At 39.8% G+C, this 22,509-nt stretch overlaps 2 protein-coding genes across 2 annotated transcripts; one reads left to right on the top strand and one right to left on the bottom strand.

Annotated features, from left to right (window-relative positions):
• Nucleotides 1–253: 253 nt before the first annotated feature.
• On the bottom strand, nucleotides 254–10,347 carry LOC134673745 (uncharacterized). The gene is made up of 10 exons (XM_063531763.1): nucleotides 10,212–10,347; nucleotides 8,494–8,664; nucleotides 7,593–7,670; nucleotides 6,865–7,006; nucleotides 5,250–5,481; nucleotides 4,150–4,339; nucleotides 3,298–3,397; nucleotides 2,331–2,462; nucleotides 1,350–1,471; nucleotides 254–432 (listed from the first exon to the last, which is right to left on the bottom strand). The coding sequence occupies exons 1-10, from the start codon at nucleotides 10,272–10,274 to the stop codon at nucleotides 271–273; spliced, it is 1,392 nt and encodes a 463-aa protein (XP_063387833.1). The 5' UTR covers nucleotides 10,275–10,347; the 3' UTR covers nucleotides 254–270.
• Nucleotides 10,348–13,051: 2,704 nt separating this feature from the next.
• LOC134673738 (vesicular inhibitory amino acid transporter) lies at nucleotides 13,052–17,892 on the top strand. The gene is made up of 4 exons (XM_063531753.1): nucleotides 13,052–13,608; nucleotides 14,804–14,960; nucleotides 15,659–15,788; nucleotides 16,205–17,892. The coding sequence occupies exons 1-4, from the start codon at nucleotides 13,473–13,475 to the stop codon at nucleotides 17,387–17,389; spliced, it is 1,608 nt and encodes a 535-aa protein (XP_063387823.1). The 5' UTR covers nucleotides 13,052–13,472; the 3' UTR covers nucleotides 17,390–17,892.
• The last annotated feature ends 4,617 nt before the right edge of the window (nucleotides 17,893–22,509 follow it).

Raw genomic sequence — 22,509 nt, 5'->3', positions numbered from 1 at the left:
TAAAGTTCAAATTTCAACAAATATTTTTTTATTATATGCAGTAAGGGGTTAAGAAGAAAAATCATCATCATCATCTCAGCCATAAGACGTCCACTGCTGAACATAGGCCTCCCCCTTCATGATGAAACATTGAGAAGTTGCTGAGAAGAGAAATAAATAAATAAAATAATAGGGTCCCGTTTTTACCCTTTGGGTACGGAACCCTAAAAAGTATGCCGGCTATCACGGAAGAATTAATTAAAAAGCAAATAAAAAAAAAACAGTCTATATTTAATCGACGAAATTTGGCACAATAAGTGGCGGGGGCTCCGGCCCCTGCTGGTGGGGGTAGAAGGCGTCTCCAGGGCCTTCCTCGTGCTTGGGCATATCGTTGGCCTGCGGGTACGGATGGTGCGGCGGAGCGCCCATCCATTGCGGGTACCAGTATAAGCCCTGGAATAAAACGATTGTTAATCACTGTGAAGCGTTGATCAAGAGACGCCTATGAAGATAGTGCCAAGAAGTTTGAGATGTTTACGATATTTTTTTACATTATAGAGTTCCAAGGACCTACCTCCAACTCTTCGTTAGTTCATATTTTTGCCTCTCCATCGCCTAAATATTAGATTGATAAAGATGCTAACAGATAAAACCTACGGTTTTCGTGGTTTGTGGTAGTCCTTAGTTCCTCCCTCCCAGCAGTGTTATCGTAAAACCATTACTCATTGTTTTAATAAACATAAGAACTATAAATACGACTTACAGTAAAACTCTGACAACCATAATGTTAGCGGATGCAAAGCATTTCACTGTAAATTACTACTGCTGAAACTAGCTCATATACACGGGTACAAAAACTTAAGTAACAGTTACCATTTATAAGTTGTTGCATCACATCACAGAATTCCTTCCTTCCAGTACGGACTTGATAGTCGTTCTTGTCTACGTGACAACAGCAACAGCGTGATAAAACGGTATCCGTCACTTGCAATCGCGTTCTATTAAAAAGTGACAGATATTTTGTCACGTGGGTAATGGGCCTGCAGCTTTACCACACTGTTTACCACGAATCCCAATGTCCTAACCCAGGGCTCAGTCTCCAAACTTTTTTACCTGAGGGCCATATTGCGCCTCAGAAAATTTCGCGCGGGCCACCGTCGTTTTTTGCGCCGGGGTATGGTCTCTGGTTGCTGCTGTTAGGAACAGTTCCACTCTCGATGAATGCTGAACCTCTGGAACCTGGCTCCCGCGGGCCGGACAGTGGACACTGGCATTGGGTGTCGGCGGGCCGGATTGGAACGTGTCGCGGGCCGGATTTGACCCGCGGGCCGGGGTTTGCAGAACCCTGTCCTAACCAATACATGAACAACCTTGTTGCCGGATCCCTGGCAAGTGAATCTGTACTCGTTGATGGTGAGCGGGTCCAGGTAGCTGATGCCTGCGATGGACCCGTAGTTCGGAGGGAACATGTACCAGCATCCGTCTAGAGAGTCTGCAAGAGGAACCGAGTTTAAGTGGTGATGAAGAACTCAGGTGCTAACAGCAAAAAATACTGGGCAGCAACTCAAAAGCAAGTAAAAGTAAATTTCATCTTTGCAATAGGAATTGTAAGATAACAGACTAGGGCTGATTTAGACGGCGCGCGAACTCGCATGCGATTTTAGTTAGTGCGGACTGTTGGATACGTCCAATTCAACCTTCTTCTTCTTCCTCGCGTTATCCCGGCATTTTGCCACGGCTCACGGGAGCCTGGGGTCCGCTTGACAACTTAACCCAAGAATTGACGTAGTCACTAGTTTTTACGTAAGCGACTGCCATCTGACCTTCCAACCCAGAGAGGAAACTAGGCCTTATTGGGATTAGTCCGGTTTCCTCACGATGTTTTCCTTCACCGAAACGCAACTGGCAAATATCAAATGATCCCGAAAAACTCATTGGTGTTTGAACCCGCAACCTCCGGATTGAAAGTCGCACGCTCTTACCGCTAGGCCACCAGCGCTCATACGTCCAATTCAACTGACCGATCATAAACCGCAATGTAATGAAACTCGCATTATGCGAGTTCTCGCATCGTCTAAATGAGCCCTAACCGTGTGAAAGATGGTACCTACCATACGTCGATACTTACAAGTATCAGACGGGAAGTCGATATCAGACGGGATGAGCTGAAGGCCCGCCCACCAGCGGCTATTAGGTATAATTACGTCAATGGTGTGCTTTCCTGCCCGTCATGCGCACGGGTCTTCGCAAATAAAATCGGCTACGCGAGCCACATGCGAGCACACGAACGTATACAACAACGGAGCTGAAACAGTCGCCGTTGTCGAAACCGGCCGGGAGAGTATACTTACAAGTAACGTTGTCGAAGGGGCCACCGGGTGGAGATGTGGACCGGTCCGAGAAAGGTGGGACTGTGGTCTGCTCCAAGAAGGGTGGGACCGGCATCAGGCCAGTCCCAGGGTCGCCTGGGATGGCGAAGGGACCTGTAACGGTATGCTCCAGGATTATTTAAATTGTACACCATAATTCAGAAGGTTTCCTTTAGCAACTAAGGTTTTCTGGAGTTGCAGGCGTCCATAGGCTACGGTGACTGCTTACCATCAGGCGGGCCGTATGCTTGTTTGAAACCGATGTGGTATTAAAGAAATATAATTGTAAACCTCTTTTGGAGTGCCTGGATCGGAAACTTATGTGCATGCACATGTACAGTCGCCATCAGATATATCGGAGCGGCCAAGGTATTCACAATATCTGAACACGCACTCTAACGCCCCGACAATAGAGGCGTGGTCAGATATTTGTTAGGACCTTGGCCTCTCCTATATATCTGACGGCGACTGTACATTGCCAAAGCAAGTGCTACCATCTACCGTTCTCGACCGTACGTTTCCTTGTGCATAGTAGGTTCTGCCACCTTGTGGGCTACATCGGACGCATAAACGACATATTTACGCCTCGCGCCAAAAATCTGACGACTTCTATGCTGCCCCCTATAGTTAATGCACGGGGCCTATAAACTCTTGGAATCGGGTTAAAACTGTTTCAGCTTTACTATTTACGAGTTGCATATTAAAACTATAGTTATTAACCTCGTGCCGCCCAATGTACATTAGGATGTACACTTAGTTTCGATGGAATGTCAACCTTAATTAAAAACAAAGTAGGTAGCATTTCATTTGTCTCGAAATTTTTTCGTACAAATGAAATTCAACCTCATTGAAAATACAAGAAGATTCTAACTTCCTTGGCTATAATTTTGTATTCTGGGCGGCACGAGGTTAAATATTGATTACTGAAGAGCTTAAAAAGTTCATTGACCTCCGTAGAAATTAGTATTGTTCCACTCGCAAACATGATGGTCACAGAAGAGAGGTGTGTTCTTCTCCTTCGTGTAGAATATGTGCCCGTTGGGTAGGGTCTGAAAATTGGATCAGTAGATTAGGTACAAAATAAAACATGTAGGTAACCTATTAAGGCCCAAGGTCCTACCTAAGATCATCCTCATCATCATCTCAGCCATAAGACGTCCACTGCTGAACATAGGCCTCCCCCTTGGATCTCCATACATACCGGTTGGAAGCGACCCGCATCCAGCGTCTTCCGGCGACCTTAACAAGGTCGTCTGTCCATCTTGTGGGTGGACGTCCTACGCTGTGCTTGCTAGTCCGTGGTCTCCACTCGACTCCATCGGCCATCTTCTCTACGTGCCTACCTAAGATAGTACCTACTTATTCAGTTCGATGAAATTCGATAAAGGCTGTAGACTAACCCCCTTATTCACAAACGCGCTACAAACCTCAATAAGCTAATAATAGTTTGTCTTCAAATCAGACCCGTAAAGTTTTATGAACAAGGGGGTAACACCTCAAAATATCTCCTTCAACGCAGCAACTATCATCAGCAAAGATGCCGTGGCCAATGAGAGGTGAATTATCCACTTCATCATCTCATCATCTCAGCCATAAGACGTCCACTGCTGAACATAGGCCTCCCCCTTGGACCTCCATACGTGCCGGATGGGGGGGTGAATGCCATAATCGCCACGCTTGGCAGGCGGGTTGGCGATCGCAGTCGAGTACACCGAATTTGAGGGACGCTGCTGCCCGTCCACCGGTGGTTTTGGACGTAGTTTAAGGACATACCCGGGTCCCCACACAATTATCCACTTACTAGAATGTAATCGTAGTGTCGGAACCGTATGCCCTGTATGTTGAAGTCGAGTATGAAGGAGCCGGAGGTTATGATGCAGGAGGCGGCAGTCAGCGGCGGCAGCTTGTACACCTCCGTGCCGCACTTCACCAGCGCCTTGGGCAGCGACACCACGTCGCGCTCGTGCTGCAAGCCTTTCTTGAAAGGGAATCTGGCGAACAGTCAATAGGTCATAGGGCAAAGCTCGTTCTTATTTGTAGCCGGCCAACTGGCGTTCTGCGAATTTTTAACGTTTAATGTCCCACACTGTTGAGGATCGCAATTCGCAAGGCTCTTTAAGTGTGGTCATAAGAGTCATAAGGAGATTTCGTCCTAATTTCTAGTGTGAGGAAGTAGAAGGTTGGAATGAGCGAGTGCGTGCTAAATATATTCGTCCTCCAGCTTTAAGGATGACTCACATTAGGCGTCCGACACTTAGATTTCTAAGATGGGTGATGACGTGATGCTTTCTATAGAAAACGTAGTGTCGGACGCCTCGGCCCAGGCTCGGTCCGTTCTAGCGTGTGTCGTCCGTTATGGTAAATTTACATTTGCAGGGATGCGCCTTTGTTTTTTTTTTATTTGATAGCAGACGAGCAGACGAGCCGTCTGATGTCGCCCATGGACATAAGCAACATCACAGGAGCCACTTAAGCGTTGCCGACCCTTGAGAACCCTAAATACCCGCTTCTTGAAGAATCCCATGTCGTAGTGCAAAGGAAATACCTCAGGAGGCAAGTCATTCCACATTCTGCACGTTCTGGGAAGAAACGAGCGAGATGCTCGCTTATTTTTTGTGAATGTATTTGAGCAGTGCGCTCAGACAATTCAATTCAAATCAAATCGTTTAATATGGTGTAAAATGTACATGTCAATTAGATACAAAAATAAAACTCTATACGCCTAATGACCCATATGTAGTAGAAGCGCTTATATCTCAATAGGGCTCTTCATAGTCTTCATGCTCTACAGTGTTTTTCTATATTTAGTGCGCCGGAGTCTGTAGACACGGAAAACATTTTACAAGAAGTCTTCACTTAAAATTTTAGAACTTTAGATGTTTTGCAACGTATTGATCTTACCTGTAGATACACACGTCAGTATGGCATTCGAGCCCATGCAAATAATTATCAGTGGCAAAGGCCAAGCTGGGGTCCTCCTCGAGATAATATTTGTTGTCGTCCATGAAGTGCACGAAGCCGAGGAAGTGGAAGCCGCGGTCCTTGCAGTAGGGCGCCGGCCCGCGGCCCATGTTGTAGATGTCGCTATACAGCTCTGACATGAAGATGTACACGTTACGGCCGCAGTAGTACTCTGCAATGTGAAATGTACAGTCACCATCAGATATTTCGGAGCGGCCGAGGTGCTCAAAAATATCTGAACACGCACTCTAACGCCTCGATAATAGAGGTGTGTTCATATATTTGTGAACACCTAGGCCGCTCCGATATGATGGTGACTGTACGTAAATGGCGATATAAAGAAACACGATGTGACTTCAATGGCGAAATAATATATATTCATATTCATATTCTTTATTTGTATTGATCATACATTGTCACAGTATTAGTGTCATTGTATTAAGTAGTTTCTTTCAAACATGGTGGTGATTGGAAATCAGATTTCCTTTGGGAGCGTAGGTCCGCATCCTACCGACTGCGCCAAATGAAATGTACGTAAGGGGCGATATACTTAAAGAAACACGATGTGACTTCAATGGCCAAATAATATATATTAGTTTCATTCAAACATGGTGGTGATTGGAAATCAGATTTCCTTTGGGAGCGTAGGTTCGACTACCGACTGCGCCAAATGAAATGTACGTAAAGGGCGATATAAAGAAACACGATGTGACTTCAATGGCGAAATAATATATATTAGTTTCATTCAAACATGGTGGTGATTGGAAATCAGATTTCCTTTGGGAGCGTAGGTTCGCGTCCTACCGACTGCGCCAAATGAAATGTACGTAAAGGGCGATATAAAGAAACACGATGTGACTTCAATGGCGGTTTATTCTAAACTAAAAACATGGTCAAGCGCGAGCGGCATACCCACATATTTATATCAATAACTTGTTAGTTATGTCTACCTACATGTAGTATTGTGATATACTACTACACAATCGAATTTAGGCAATGGTTTCTTGCAGGTGGAACTGGTGGAAGGGGTGATTTGGATTCTGCAACAACAGCAGCATTGCAAGTCATGACTTGTCCATCCCCTCTGACACTTTTTATCTCTTTCAGGGTCCTTTTCGCTTTACTTAAATGCCCTCAGGGTCCATTCCGCTTTACCTTGGTTTAAGTTTAAGTACCCTCAGTTCTTTAATGTAAAGTCTCCATTATTCACGGTTTAAAATCTTTTATGCTTCAGGCAAGTGAGAATCTTTATATTTTTATTAACTCCGCGTATGGACGATAAGACGATATGCTGTGAAGAAAATGTTCCTACTCTTAAATAATTAGATCTTGTACAGTCTGGTGAGCATAGGAATTTGAAATTCTCGTCAATTGTAATGTTAAGCTCCTACCTCCTAATGGGTTTGTCACTTGACTGCGATAAAATTCTGAAGGCACGGCGCCGTCTGCAGCCGCATTGTAGGAGGCCACGCGCTCCGTTTTAATGACGTTGTGGTTGTCGCATATCGTCAACATGTCTTATCATGTTGTTGACTATGTGGTAGTATAGCAGTACCTTGACTGAGATAGAACTCTGAAGGCACGGCGCCGCCTGCAGCATGGTTGTATGTGGCCACGCGCTCCGTCTTGATCGCGTTGTGGTTATCGTACATCGTTAGCATGTTGTCAACCGCATCTTCTAGAGCTATCAGGAGCACCTGCAAGTGTTATGGATTAATAGAGCAAGGTAGGTATTGTAGTGTGTGTAGGTACCTACTACGCCTTACTCACACACGTGCATAGAATTCGGCCGATCGGCTATTGGTCTTACAGTCATCGCAGTCTATGTAGGCTGTAGACTACTTACCTCCTCAAAATACCTTCTTTAGTCGCTGCAACTATCATCTGCAAAGATGCTGAGGCCAATGATGCAAAGCTTATTATATAATGGCTTGTACTTGTTACTTAAGACAGAATAAACTTATATTCCGTACTATCGAGTTGGAGACGGTCCTGGGTTCGAATCCCGGTAAGGTCATTCAATTGTTTGATGAGCACAGATTTGTTTGTTCCTGAATCATGGACGTTTTCTATGTATTTAAGAATTTGTATATAATATAAATCATTGTCTGAGTACCTACTTGAGCTTACCGTCAATTTGTGTAAGAATGCCCCTTTAATATTTATTTATTTTATCGATTTCTCCTTTAACGCGCCACCTCACATGGCGATCCTGCCAGGAGGAGGATGGGGTAAAATGGGTCGAATTTTATTGGTGGATGGTGAAAGATATTAAAAGATTACCTTCAGCTCCTTGACGTGCAGGTGAATGAACCTGCCGAGGTGGTCCACCGCGATGTGCACGTGCTCATTGATCATGTACTGCAACCAATGAAAACAAACATGCATGCATTATTGCAACAAGAGAGCAAAGTCAGAATTTGCTGCTAGTTCCAATTTTGAGTGTTTATGAGTCCCGACAACTTTTTCTATGGGACTAACACCGAAATCCCAAAAAATAAATTGGCCTTCCCATAGAAAACGTCGACATCCACTCTCGACCAAAATGTATGAAACAGCCAAAAAAAGATTGTGATTTCGGAGTTGGTCCCATAGAAAAAGTTGTTCAGTATGGCCTACCTAATCACCTCGCACAATATGGCTAACGGTCCAAAAATGACCCTGTATAATATACCGGGTGTGGTCTGTAATATGAGCAAAAAATTAAACTATAAGCTGTACTCCTCATACTGGCCAACATTTGTTCAGCGACTTTTAAAAATAACTTGTGGTTTGATTTTTTATACACTTTAAAGATTATCCTAAGACGCAATGTATTGCGAATTTTGTTATGTTTAAGGCGTGACAAGCAACGTCAATCACAATGATATGGCGTGGCGATGGCGTCCATTGAAGATAGTATTTATTTTGTATGAAAAATAGAGAGTCTAAATACTTCATAATTTTTAAAAGTTGTTGACCGAAAGTGTCACCATTTGAGGAGTACAATCTATGTTTTAATTATTTGCTCGTGTTACAGGCCACACCCGGTATATATGTGTATATTATGTATATCGTCGTCTAGTACCCACAACACAAGCCTTATTGAGCATACTGTGGGACTAGGTCGATCTGTGTAAAAACTGTCCTATAATATTTATTTTATTTATTTATTCATGACAGTTTTCATTCATTATATTCTCACCTGATCAGGCGCGCGTTTGATCTTCATCATCTGAAGCTGGTAGTGCGCAAAATGATCCAACTTGTCAGTAGGATCGTGTCCGTAGATCTCGAAGGCGTCGATGATCATGGCCAGGGTGACGTTCTGGCCGGGTTCCTGGCAGCATGGGTGGTACTTTGGATTGTATGCGTGCTGAAAAAGAACAAGTTGGTCAGCCAATAGCGACTAAAACATGTGTCACGAAATTTTAATTCGTGGTCAGCCGTTCAGCCCTTTCACACGTAAATATATATATCAGTAGGGCGTTTTCAGAAATAAATATTTAAAACCTGATTATTTCACATCTGGACGTTCTTGGGCTCATTCTACTCAGAATCAACAGCACTCTCCATCCCACCATTAAAAAAAGATGTCCCAAAATGTCCATTCCATTACGTCACGTTTTAGTATGAAAAAAATTTTCACTTGTATGTGCGTGACGTAGTGGAATGTACAATTTTCATACAAATTTTTGGGACATCTTATTTTATCATCAGAATTGAATATGCTAAAGTGATTCTGAGTTGAAAGAACCCGAAAACACCGGGATCTGTGAGAACCGGGTTTTCGATATTTATTTCTGAAAACGCCCAGTGAGCATTGCGTTCCGCAAAAATATGTGACACGCTCTTATGGCTCTACAAATAAGATCGTGTCAGATATTTTTGCGGCCTTCGTTGTGTAACATATTATTGCAGGTGACTGTACAACTTACAAGACTTGGCCTTAAAATTTAATTGAGTGTTTTAGAAATTTCAATTTTAACGTAATATATAGGTGCTTTAAACAGTTTAGGGCCACTTGGACCACCACACTAACCCGGGGTTAACCGATTAAACAGTTAACCCAGTGTCAAATTATACTGGTAACCATGGTAACTCCAGCAAAGCGCAAGCAGCAAAGCGCTGGTGGCCTAGCGGTAGGAGCGTGCGACTTTCAATCCGGAGGTCGCGGGTTCAAACCCCGGCTCGTACCAATGAGTTTTTCGGAACTTATGTACGAAATATCATTTGATATTTGCCAGTAGCTTTTCGGTGAAGGAAAACATCGTGAGGAAACCGGACTAATCCCAATAAGGCCTAGTTTACCCTCTGGGTTGGAAGGTCAGATGGCAGTCGCTTTCGTAAAAACTAGTGCCTAAGTCAAATCACGGGATGAGTTGTCAAGCGGACCCCAGGCTCCCATGAGCCGTGGCAAAATGCCGGGATAACGCGAGGAAGAAGAGGAAGAAGAACCATGGTAACTCCAGGTTTAACCGGTTAACCCCGGGTTAGTGGGATGATGCAAGTGGCGCTTAGACGTTAACGGTTTCACTCGGTTGAATTTTTAGTCGCCATTGGCGACATGTTTCGGGCCCGTCGGGGATCCTTCCTCAGGCTCAAAGATTCAAGTGGGTGAAACCGTTGTCATCTAAACAGTTTAAAATATGTCACATGAAAGTTTAATTTCGGGTAATAGGTGCTCACATTAAATTGTTGTTGACGATACAAAATTTTGCTATTAGATAATGTTTTGTATAAACTACCTACTCTAACGGCTCCTCTACACGATTGGCCAACGCCGGCCACTCCAAGGGACGCAGGCACGCGGTAGAATGAGATAGCAATATCACTTGCTCCCTCTAACACATAAATGCGTCCCTTGGAGCGGCCGGCGCTGGCCCATCGTGTAGAAAAGCCATTACGTAATTTGGGACTTACCACATTCACAAAAGATAGTAAAACTAAAACTTCAAAGGCAAACACTCTGCCGATTTCGGCCATATCGCGGCCGAATGCGATGATTCCAGCATCGTTATATTTCTACCTGTTTGTTAACACTAACAACCAATCAATACAAAACGTCAATCAATTAAATACAGGTGTATTTTAATGGACTTATACAACCGCGGTATATATAGGTACAGTCAGGAGCATTGAATGTGGGACACTTTGTATGAAAAGATGAATGCAACCCATTCGATTTAGCTGAAACTTCACATACGTGTGTAAGTTGGATGACAATGCAATAATTATGGTACCTACCATCGAGTATGGTTCGTTTTTTTTTCATTAGAAAGAACTCCACAGAAGCAAGCGTGCAGTTTTTATCAGGCTCTTTAATTGTTAATAATTATTGAGTTATCTAATGTAGCATGGTCAATACATATAATTTACTTCAAATTATTACCGCTAAAAATACCGGATTTGGAACCACAAGCTTACTTCTGCGAAGTTCTTTCTAATGCTAAAAAAAACGAACTTTTATAGGTACATCTGATGATGGACACAGGAGGTGCGCAAAGGAACTCTGTGAACAACGCAACCTAATTGTGTTTGGGTCAGGTAGAATTGTCTCGATGATTATTAGTTGCCTGTGGAAAGTTTTGTAAGATTTGATATGTTTTCTGAAAGAGCTACGTATTTGGGATTTCATGTACATATTTGTTTATTTTTTATATCAAATTCTATAAAGTTATGTACTCACTGAGTATAATTGCATGAATCCTATAGTAATTTAAATTGTATTTTTCTTAATTACTCGTAATGCATGTTAATTATAAGATGTAATAATGTTTTGAAAAGATGTGTCCCGCCGAGTTTGTTGCCGGTCCCATATTGGGATACCCTCCTCCAATTGAGGGGGGATTTAAATCTTCTCGGGGCAGAGGTGTACGGTTGGAGCCGGTAAAGGTTTAGGTATTTGACGTTCATAAGCGCATTGTAATATGCCTACTTGAATAAACTATTTTTTTATCTTTTTAGGGTTCCGTACCCAAAGGGTAAAACGGGACCCTATTACTAAGACTTCGCTGTCCGTCCGTCCGTCCGTCCGTCCGTCCGTCCGTCTGTCACCAGGCTGTATCTCACGAACCGTGATAGCTAGACAGTTGAAATTTTCACAGATGATGTATTTCTGTTGCCGCTATAACAACAAATACTAAAAACAGAATAAAATAAAGATTTAAATGGGGCTCCCATACAACAAACGTGATTTTTGACCAAAGTTAAGCAACGTCGGGAGGGGTCAGTACTTGGATGGGTGACCGTTTTTTTTGCTTTTTTTTGTTTTTTTTTTTGCATTATAGTACGGAACCCTTCGTGCGCGAGTCCGACTCGCACTTGCCCGGTTTTTTATCTTTATTTAAGTAAAGTACAGTCAGCGATAAATACTTGGGTCAAAAATGAAATTTTTGACAAACAACTTATTTCGTTATAACTTATAACCATACTGGTTATATCATCTTTGATCATTAATTGTTCTTCGCACCATCAAGAAAACAATCCTAAAAGCATTATAATCCAGTAAATTTGTCGAATTTTGTAACCTGGCTGTTTATAATAAATATTTTTCCTACTCGTCGACTATAATTCTTGAATTAAGATTTCTTATACCAAACTTCAATTGTGTATTTTTAATGTGTGGGCTCCCAACTCAACTATAATATTCATTACGATACAGTTTAGTCAACTATAATGAAATTGACCAATCACAGCTCTCCGCGATCAACAGGACGAAACAAAACCATAGCTAAAATTAATTATTTATTTTAGGTTGTATAGTAGAAACAATTGGTTTATAAGTTAGAAACGCGCATGTGACACCCTTAAAATAGCAACATCCATAGACTACGAAAACCACTTAGTGTTGCTTGTTAGTCTCCATAGGCTACGGTAGCGAAAATCGAGAAAACAACTGTCTAAAAATTGAATTTAGCGCGTAGCAAGTACCAGGGCCTCATGAGTTACGAAAAGGTGTCGTTGACCAACGCGCCGGGCGCGGCGGCGGGGGCGCGTAGTATAAGGTGCCGCGGCTGCTCGCGTATCTTAGCTGTGTATACTTTTGGTTTGGTTTGTTTGTATGATTCTACTAGTTTAAAGTATTATTTTTGTTGGCTCGTAGAAAAAGTATTGTATACAATAGTGATATAATCAAGCTTTTCAATCTCGTACCTGACTTAGGCAACTCAGCAAGCTTCGTTGCCTAAACACGGTACTCGACTGAAAAGCTCTCTATTATATCACGATTGTATAAAATACTATTGTAGAACGTGCGGTGATGAATTCCATATAAATTTCCTACCTAACCCTTATATTATAGCTAAGAACCGATGTAAAATTGTAAAATTTTGAAAGGATTTATCTCGGAAAATATTAGATGTACAGAGACAATTCTAGTGTCTTATTGTAGCAAATTTAGTCTACTTTAAAAACGCACTAGGAAGTTACTACCAAAAACTAGTACTTTAGGGTTATAATCGCCCAAATCTAAACAAGATTGCGGTTTATTCGATTTTTGACAAAGTTGCGTTCGGCGCTCGAGGTCACAAACTTATTATTCATTGGGCCAACATCATAAACAAGCCTCCAAAAAATCAGAACTACCGGATTTGACGCAAACGCAAAATGTATAATTTTATTGTATTATTAGGCATTGAGCATCACACGATTCACACGTCCACCTTCGCTTCATAAGTGAAACGTAATAAGTATATGTCAACTTAATACCTACTTCGTTGACTTTTTCCCTCAAATCGGGGGTGCAGACACGTTATTTTATTAATATCTAAACACTTTGCACCGTATGTCTGAAGATATACAGTGCAAAATCGTATAGATATTTATAAAGCTCACCCAAAAGACGTAGGTACAGATATCGATCGGTCCAGCGCGCAGCATCGCGCAGTCTCCGCCCCTAGTATCCGTGCCGAGCGGCCTAAACCCACATAAAATACCCAAAAAAATGATAAAACCCAATCAAAAATAACCCTAAACCCTATAAAACACCCCAAAAAACAAAACACAGTGATTTATAAAAGTGTTCAAAATAAGAACGCAACGTAAAGTGTGTTTAAGAATGAACGTTCGAAAATTCTAAAATGGCCGTTCGGTCGGGGTAGGATAAACTTAGAGTAGTAAAGAAGTCTTCCATTAGATTAAGTGTAAAATATAAGTGTTAACAAGTCTTCCAAGTAAGCCAAGATGAATTTGGGTCGGTTTAAGTTGCCCCCTATCAAGAATGCGCTGGAGGTGGCGATGCAGACGGTCAGACAGCAGATGCCAGATAAAGCTGGACCACCGCCGCGTCCACCGCAGGCCGTTAGATTCGCTAATCAAGGTAAGAATTGGATATTAGACGCAATCTGATTACCAATTTGTCGTAGCAATTTGTTGGTATTTGGTTGGTACACAATATCGACGTAATTTCCGTCCCTTTTCCCTTGTGAGAAAAAAAATTACTAGTCCATTAAAAAGTATGGACGAGACGAATCAGAAAGAACAATATTAGGATATTAATTTCATATTTTCGATTAGTATTTACTGTACAGTGCCATTTTGCTCTTGATATGTCTGGTAACGAACAACATAATGAGTAAGTGACCTTGCTTAAAAAGCTGGATGCCCTAGGTTCGAATCCTGATAATAGTATTTATTTTGTACTTTGTTCTGAGCCAGCAAAAAATAAGTCCGCGGAATTGGTAGATTCATAAAAGTTCATCATCATCATATCAGCCCTTTATCGATAAAAGTTAGAGCGAGATTTGTACTGAACTGTCAAATTTTTCGTAAGTATCATTCGTGAATCGACATATAGGTACCTACTTATAGCCTCCCGAGACCCAGAAGCAATTGTTTTGTTTTTGAAATTGGAACCCTTAGTTACACAATAAAAGTTCAAAATAGGTTTTGGAATATGTGCAAAAAATTGTACGCAGGGACTTAGTAGGATAGATACAGCATATTTATTTGTACCTAGGGACTTATATACAACGTGTGCCCGAGTGAACCTAATAACTTTACCTAAAGTCCCGAGCTTATTACAATATAGACAAAAAGCTCTTAGTTTACGATATACTTAGGTGTTACCTTGGTGTTACATAAGTCCTAAATTTAATAGGTAAATAAAATAATAAGAAAATACATCTTTAAATCGAATGTCATGCAACGTTCAGTTTTAGATATCATTTGGCATTATCATATTTACCGTAGCATGACATAGGTCATATTTACCGTAGCATGACATAGGTATAGCATGTACCTAAGGCTTTGTTTACAAAAAAATATTTACTTACTAAACGAAGATTTGTTTCGAGAAGTAGTAAATTCCATCATCTTTTTAGAGTTTTGCCGGTTGCATAAGATTGCAGAAGCTCAGGGTAGGTTTTAGCAATTTAATCCCATTAATTGCCTTAGGCACTAATTAAGCCTTCTACACACAATTCCACAGATTAAAAGTTTAATAAGGGACGACACTTGTGTTTTCATATTTAACTAACTCGTCTAGTACTGAACATTTGTTAACTGTTGTCCAGATATGGGCGAAAGCTGCGAGCTGTCAACAATGAACGAAACCACGTCGCCGTCGTACCAATCGACGAATCCTACCAATCCGTTTCTCAGCGGAGAACTACAGGCTGAGGACTCATTCACCAGCTATCAGAACACCTTCCCTCAACAGGAGGCACCAAGGTATATATCCTCTCTCACCCACACACACTTCTCTCTTTCTCCATTGGCTCAATGAGACATGAATCCTAGGATTTCTTAACCAGCTATCAGAACACCTTGCAGCAGAAAGCACCAAGGTATTATGTCGTCTCTTATCCGCACACACTCTTCTCTCTTTCTCTATTGGTTCAATGAGAGATGAATCCAACCAATCCGTTTCTCAGCGGTGAGTTGCATGGCTGAGGATCATTAACCAGCTATCAGAATACCTTCCTGCAGCTGGAGGCACCAAGGTATCTCTCAACAATAATACTTGTATTTTAGTTAAAGTATATTACCGTATCGAGAAAGATGAAGATAGCTTGGATACTTTAGGCTAAGAGTTTTGACAGGCTGCCTACTCCAACCCGCGAAAAGGTAGCAAATGGCTGACCGTGGCCCTCAGGCCAAAAAGTTTGGAGCCTCTTGTTATAGAACCGCCATCTGCACTAAAAGCTAGAGTTATTTAGTCCAAGAAATGTCTGCAGCGATTTTGATAGCCCATGCAGTGCAACTGTTATTTATATTTCATAATTTCATAGAAGTTTGACGTTTAAAATAACACTTACATAGCATGGGATATAAAAATCGCTGCAGACTTTTCTTGATCTGATCCGTATGTAATTGGAAAGTTTAAGGATTTCTACAGCAGTCAATACTTACAGAATTGGTAATTTCAGGACTCAAAGTATGCAGAGCGTTGACTTCTATGCGTCATCAGAAGAGGGTGGTTTTGAAGAAGGCGGCGGCAAGCCGGGTTGCAAGATCAACGAGTTCCAAGCTGCTTGGAACGTCACTAATGCTATTCAGGTATATGATCATAAAGAAACCTGTGGAAGACGGTGAAGACTATTTCCTCATTTTAATAATCTATAGCCACGCTGTAGTAAGTAAACACTGCCAGAATTTTTCTATATATTACACTGAGCATCATGAAAGTTCCAGCCTGGAATTTTATGATACTGAGCATTCAGAAACAGTCAATTTTGTGACTTAACGTTATGGAATGGGTTGGATAATTACATACCTAATAAATCTAATAAAGACAGTGTACAATTTTGAACACTGAAGCAAAGCGTGGACTGTGACAATCATCTACAAAGACAAAAAATATTGAAATCAGTTAAAACTGTGAACTCGCAGACACATCTAAAGAAAAGGGGAAAATAGGTCCGGTCGTATAATTTGTAGTTGGTACCAACTTATATTGTTATTTACTTCCACAGGGCATGTTCGTAGTATCCCTGCCATTCGCCGTCCTCCAAGGCGGCTACTGGGCTATCGCGGCCATGATCGGCATCGCCCACATCTGCTGCTACACTGGCCGCATCCTCGTCGAGTGCCTGTACGAGGACGACCCGGTCACGGGACGACGCGTCCGCGTCCGCGACTCCTACGTCAGCATCGCCAAGGAGTGCTTCGGCCGGAAATATGGTGCTAGGATCGTTAACATTGCTCAAATCATTGAACTTGTCATGACCTGCATTCTTTACGTCGTCGTCTGCGGCGATCTGATGATAGGAACCTTCCCTGATGGCTCCATCGACACTCGATCTTGGATGATGCTCACTGGCATCTTCCTTTTACCTTTGGCTTTCTTGAAATCTCTTCAAAGCGTCAGTATGCTGTCATTTTGGTGTACCATGAGCCACTTAATTATCAACGCTATTGTGCTTGGGTACTGTATCCTGTACATCGGAGATTGGGGCTGGGGTAAAGTCAAATGGAGTCTAGATTTTGAGAACTTCCCGATAAGTCTGGGTGTGATCGTGTTCTCTTACACATCTCAGATATTCCTCCCTACTCTGGAAGGCAACATGGAAGATCCGGGCAAGTTTGAATGGATGTTGAAGTGGTCACACATCGCGGCCGCCGCTTTCAAGTCCGTGTTCGGATACGTGTGCTTCCTGACTTTCCAAAACGATACACAACAGGTTATAACTAACAATCTCCGCTCTTCCGGATTTAAGGGACTTGTAAACTTTTTCCTAGTGGTCAAAGCCATTCTAAGTTACCCTTTACCGTACTATGCTGCCTGCGATCTGTTGGAACGTGCACTGTTTAGGGGTAAGCCTAAGACCCTTTTCCCTGTGATCTACGCTTTGGATGGGGAGTTAAAAGTTTGGGGGCTCGCTTGGCGGCTGGGTGTTGTGATGTTCACAGTCTTGATGGCGATATTCATCCCACACTTCGCTATTCTGATGGGATTTATTGGAAGTTTCACTGGTACTATGTTGAGCTTCATATGGCCGGCTTATTTCCACTTGAAACTGAAAGGCCCGTACCTGGATAGCCAGACGGTAGCTTACAACTACTTCATCATATGTTTAGGGGTTCTTTTTGGAGTTATCGGCATGTACGACTCAGGTTCAGCTTTGATTAAGGCTTTCCAGATCGGTCTTCCGTTCTAATTTTGAGTAAGTAGTTTTAGATAATTGTTGAACTATTTTTAGATAATCGCAAAGTTCATAAATACGGTTTTGTCGCAGAAGGTTCATAATGTTTAAAGGAGTAATCATTTAGAGATGTGATGGAAAATGTTTGTATTCTAGATCTGTTTAATGTTTAAGAACGCAAAGCTAATTTTTATGTTATCCAAAGTTGTTCACGTTGTCTTCCAATGAATTATATGGTTAAAAGATTAGGAAATTAAAGTAATAGAAGATAATATATTTAATTAATCCCATGTCTTCCAAAATGCTTGAATTTCGATGTTATTTAACAACGAAGTCTTCCAATTATGGTAATCTGACTAGCTGATAATTGCTTATATGATATTTGGGCAGATTAATATTATTATACATAATTATATTGATAATATTTAACAAGACTTCGGAATTGTACTAATTTTTATAGGCTTCAAGAATTCCTTATCTGGCAGCCAAAAGGTATACGTAGGATTATGTCACCGATTTAGCACCTACACGTACTGAGATATCTCGGAACCAAATGCTAAAAACAACTAAGTTCAGTTCACAGCATTCATACAATATGCAATTAGAATTAAAGACATAATTCGATATTAACGAAAGAACTTCACGGCACTTTAGAAATTATATCATGAAATAGGTTCCTATTTATGAGTATACACCCAGTACTAACTGAAGTTGAATCCGCTAATAAAACGACGTAAATTTATATAAATGTTAATACATTTCAACTACAGGACTTGAATATTATGAAAGTCTAATGTACAATTTTATTAATTTTACATTCTAAACGATGTGATAATAAGTCGACCTTTGAGCACTGTCCAAAAATATACAAGGTGTCAAACTTTATGATTCCGAAATATTAGATGAAAACTGTCAAAATATATTCGAGATATCTCTGAACCTAAACCAAACGTTTGTAAAAATAACATAGTAGGTATCTGCCTAGATTTATTTTTAAGATTGCACTGTTCCTGATAGTGTTCTTTTAAAATATTAGTTTTAAACAATGATAGAAGACACATTTACATTACATTATTATACACAAATTTAAATTGGAATGGATTTAAAAACGCTACGTATACAATTTATTAATTTTAATTATGTAACAAGTCTTCCAATGACAACATACCATTTTAAATAACTGTTGTTGATTATATTATAGAAAATATAATTATTATACATGTTAGCTACGTTATATATGTACTTTGAATGGAGGAGGGGATAAGTGAAAAATATTAATCTAATTTTAGGTAGACAGATCGTTAATGGTACCTACATAATATTTTGTTACAATTTTCTAGAAAAGGCGTGACATGAATCCATCCCTTGAATCATCGTCTTGTCTCGAGTCCATCGCCTGACCAAAACACATCTATCGATTTTGGTTTATAGAATTTGATATATTTAACATAATAACTTAATTTTGTTACACATTCCATACAAAGACGAATGAAAGTATGTACTTACCTATAATGAAAGAAAAAATCGTAACAAGTTTATGTTTATACTATTTGTCTCTATTGCAAGCCACACCTTGTATACTGAAAATTTAGAAAAGTTTTAATCAACTATAGAACAAAGACAATACAATTATGTTATGAAATATCTATGATATTTGAATACTTACACAATAGATCTTTCTTATTAAAGCGATCTGTTTACCTAAAATTAATCTCAAGGGCTTCCAAATTTGGCGTTTTGTATAAATAACTAGAATAAGTATGCTCGTCTCTAGTCTAGCCTAGACACGCATTCTGAAATGCTAGACTTAAAAGATATACATACGTTAGAGTTGATAACCGTGAAGATAGTTGAATATCAATCATCGGTTTTATCCAAAAAACATATTTCAAAGGTATCACAGCTTTTATCGGCACAGGATCGATAAAAAAATAGCTTAAGTATGTGAATACTAAAACAGCGATGAAAACGTTATTCGGTCCGACAGGCAACGATATCTGAATGACACAAAACCGATGTTGAAAAATTCGGTGACATCCTAAAGGGGCACACAAATCACATCGATAGCTGACCACCAATATGGTAATTATACTGGGTGTGGCCTGTAATATGAGCAAAAAATTAAACTGTAGGCTGTACTGCTCATACTGAACAACATTTGTTCAGCGACGTTTAAAAATAACTGGTGATTTGATTTTTAATACACTTTAAAGTTTATTCTAAGACGCAATGTATTGCGAATTTTGTTATGTTTAAGGGCGTGACAAGCAACGTCAATCACAATGATATGGCGTGGCGATGGCATCTATTGAAAATAATAATAATTTATTTTGTATGAAAAACTCAAGTCTAAATACTTCATAATTTTTAAAAGTTATTGAACAAAAGTGTCACCGTTTGAGGAGTACAATTTATGTTTTAATTATTTGCTCGTGTTACAGGCCACACCCGGTATATTCAAAACATATACTTGCCCTACCTATATGCTTACAATGTATCTAATGAACGCAGGTATGATTTGAATTTTCGTGTACATGCAATAAATAGGAGGTGAAATTCAAGCGAACAAGGACACATTGTATATATAGTACCTATACTTATTACGTTTAGGTACTTAGCCTGCAATGTGTTAACCATTTTTGTGTTTGGTGGTATTTTTATGTGATTTATGAAAGATTAGGTCAAATGCTAAATTATTAAAGATCTTTGACTTATTTTACTAGCCATAAAATTATGTTGCATATGTATAAATCATACGAGAGAAATCCTAAAAATATTTTGTTCCTAATTTATTTATGACAATGATATAACTTTTACGCTGATAAAGATTTATAAATTTATTTAAACAACAGAATATAAAGTAGTATGTTTATTAGTATATATATTATAATCATCAAGCTACTGTACAGTTGAAATCGTTTTTTTTTTTAAGTAAGGTAAAATACGTTTGTACTTATACTTTATTTATTTACAGTTACCAAAACGCTTTCGGTATTATTCAAGAATATTTAGAAATGTATCCAAGTGCAATAATGTTGTATAAATATACTTAAATACATGTATTGTGATCAAATCTACAAGTCTAGATGTGTATTTTAAAGAATATAAATATAAAGTGTTAATCGATTTCGGTTTTTTTTTGTCATTTTCCTCGAAAATCCTTAAAATTAAGCATAATAAATTAGGATTAGAAAAGTTACAAATATTTAAAATATGTATAACAACCCATACAAAAAGGAAATGAACGACATACTTACACCTATAGTTCTGTATCTTTACGTATTTAAAAAAGAGTAATATATGGTTTCTTAAGCCAGTTGAGGGTAGATGAAAACATTACGTGATCAAATAATGTAGGTTAAAGTCAGGTCGTTCAGTGACTGATCCAGGTGGTTTTGTATTTGGTTGGTTGATCAACAAATGCTATAACTACCCGAATATGTACTAATTATTTGTTTACTTTAATTTAAGTACCTAAAGATACAGAGTATAATGTACCTACTTAATTAAAAATGTGTGACCCTGTTGCAGGCCACACCCTGTATAGGTACTTAAATAGTATCAAATAAAAATAAAATTATTTTCCAAAACTATCCAAGCAGTCTTCGAAAACGAGAAAAAACGACACGAATGGAAGGATAGACGGACGGACAGACAGACGGACATAACGAAACCCTTAATTTAAACAATGATCCCGATTAATTTAGAACCTCTTCCTTATTAACGTCAATCTCGTAAGACCCAAGCCAATTTATGCGCTTTTTAACCGACTTCCAAGTCCCAAAGGAGGAGGTTATAAATTCGGTTGTATGTTTTGTTTTTTTTTTTATGTTTGTTACTCCATATCTCCGTCATTATTGGACCGATTTTGAAAATTCTTTTTTTGATTGTATGTATATGCATACAGATTGGTCCCGTTTTTGTCAAAATCCAGTTCTGATGATGGGATCCATGAGGAATCGAGGGAACTCCTCAAATCTTAAAGGCATACATACAGGGTGAAATTTAAATCACTGGCCATATTCATTCCCGGCACTAGGTTACACTTAAGGAATCTATTTAGCGAAAAAAAAGAGTACTTTTTTTTTAATTTTCAATTTTTAAATATTTTCCACGAGTCGTGGTCACCCTATTACCACAAATGTAAACAACCCTAATAGTAGGTTTTAACAACAACATCAGCAAAACCCTTATCTGACCTACACTAAACCTTATAATCGTTGCAATAGGGTCCACCCAGTTAGTGTTGGCGATGGTAGGCAGGTTTATCAATTTCGAGGGTAGTCTAAACCATTCCGTGCTAGCGGTAAACATAACGGTAAGCATAAATGATTAGTCACTCGTCACTCGCCAACCTTAAAATAATAATCGCGCTCGTACTAAGGTTTAAAAAAATGATTTCGAACCGGGAATATTACGAAATGGTACGGTGTTATTTATTAAGTGGTGAGTGTTTACGTGGTGCACAAAGATTATTTTATTTTTTTATTTTATTTATTGAACACAATGTAAGCTTACAGTTATAGACCAGATCACTTACACGCTAGAAAAACAGATACATTGTCAAAATAGTAACAATTAAAAACATACAAAAATATAAAAACATGCACATAAAAATGTCATACAAATTAAAATTATAATTTTACGTACACTCTAAGAAAACAAGAAATTAAAATCAGAAATAGGGTAAAACAATAAAAATAAAGTAAATTAAATGTCAAAACAGATTACAATACATGTTACCAGCAATGTCATGCAGTATGAAAATTTAAAAATTGTCTAGCAGTTTTGCACAAGTTTGCTAAACGATCGGCGAACATGTCAGCGTCAACGTGTTGAGTGAGCATTATATGTAGAAATGATAAAGCACGCGTGGTAGGTGCGTGCCTCGCGTAACATGTGCGAGCGGACGGCCGCAGCAACACACACGGCCGGCGACGCGGCGCGACCGCCCCGTCCACATCCCGCGGTATCCTCCTAGGAACCAACAACCCTATCTTCTCTAACACCTCTGGGCTATCAACTTGGTGGTGAATGATTGAGAGATAGTGCACCAGAAGCAACAACTTCCGCCTCAATGCGAGCGTGTCTAGCCCAACCATCCCCGAGACAAAGATGGAAGGGTAGAGGTAAGG

This window comes from Cydia fagiglandana, chromosome 19, assembly GCF_963556715.1.
Source record: "Cydia fagiglandana chromosome 19, ilCydFagi1.1, whole genome shotgun sequence".
Lineage (NCBI taxonomy): Eukaryota > Metazoa > Arthropoda > Insecta > Lepidoptera > Tortricidae > Cydia > Cydia fagiglandana.
This window is presented reverse-complemented; position numbering and strand designations above follow the sequence as displayed.

Excerpts from the sequence above, each read along its gene's own strand:
- LOC134673745 (XM_063531763.1), bottom strand. The coding sequence starts at position 10,274 with ATGGCCGAAATCGGCAGAGTGTTTGCCTTTGAAGTTTTAGTTTTACTA. Across the intron at positions 5,482-6,864 it reads AGAGTTCTATCTCAGTCAAG|AGTACTACTGCGGCCGTAAC; the intron begins GTACTGCTATAC and ends TTCACATTGCAG. Across the intron at positions 1,472-2,330 it reads CCCCTTCGACAACGTTACTT|ACTCTCTAGACGGATGCTGG; the intron begins GTAAGTATACTC and ends TTCCTCTTGCAG.
- LOC134673738 (XM_063531753.1), top strand. The coding sequence starts at position 13,473 with ATGAATTTGGGTCGGTTTAAGTTGCCCCCTATCAAGAATGCGCTGGAG. Across the intron at positions 14,961-15,658 it reads CCTCAACAGGAGGCACCAAG|GACTCAAAGTATGCAGAGCG; the intron begins GTATATATCCTC and ends TGGTAATTTCAG. Across the intron at positions 15,789-16,204 it reads ACGTCACTAATGCTATTCAG|GGCATGTTCGTAGTATCCCT; the intron begins GTATATGATCAT and ends TTACTTCCACAG.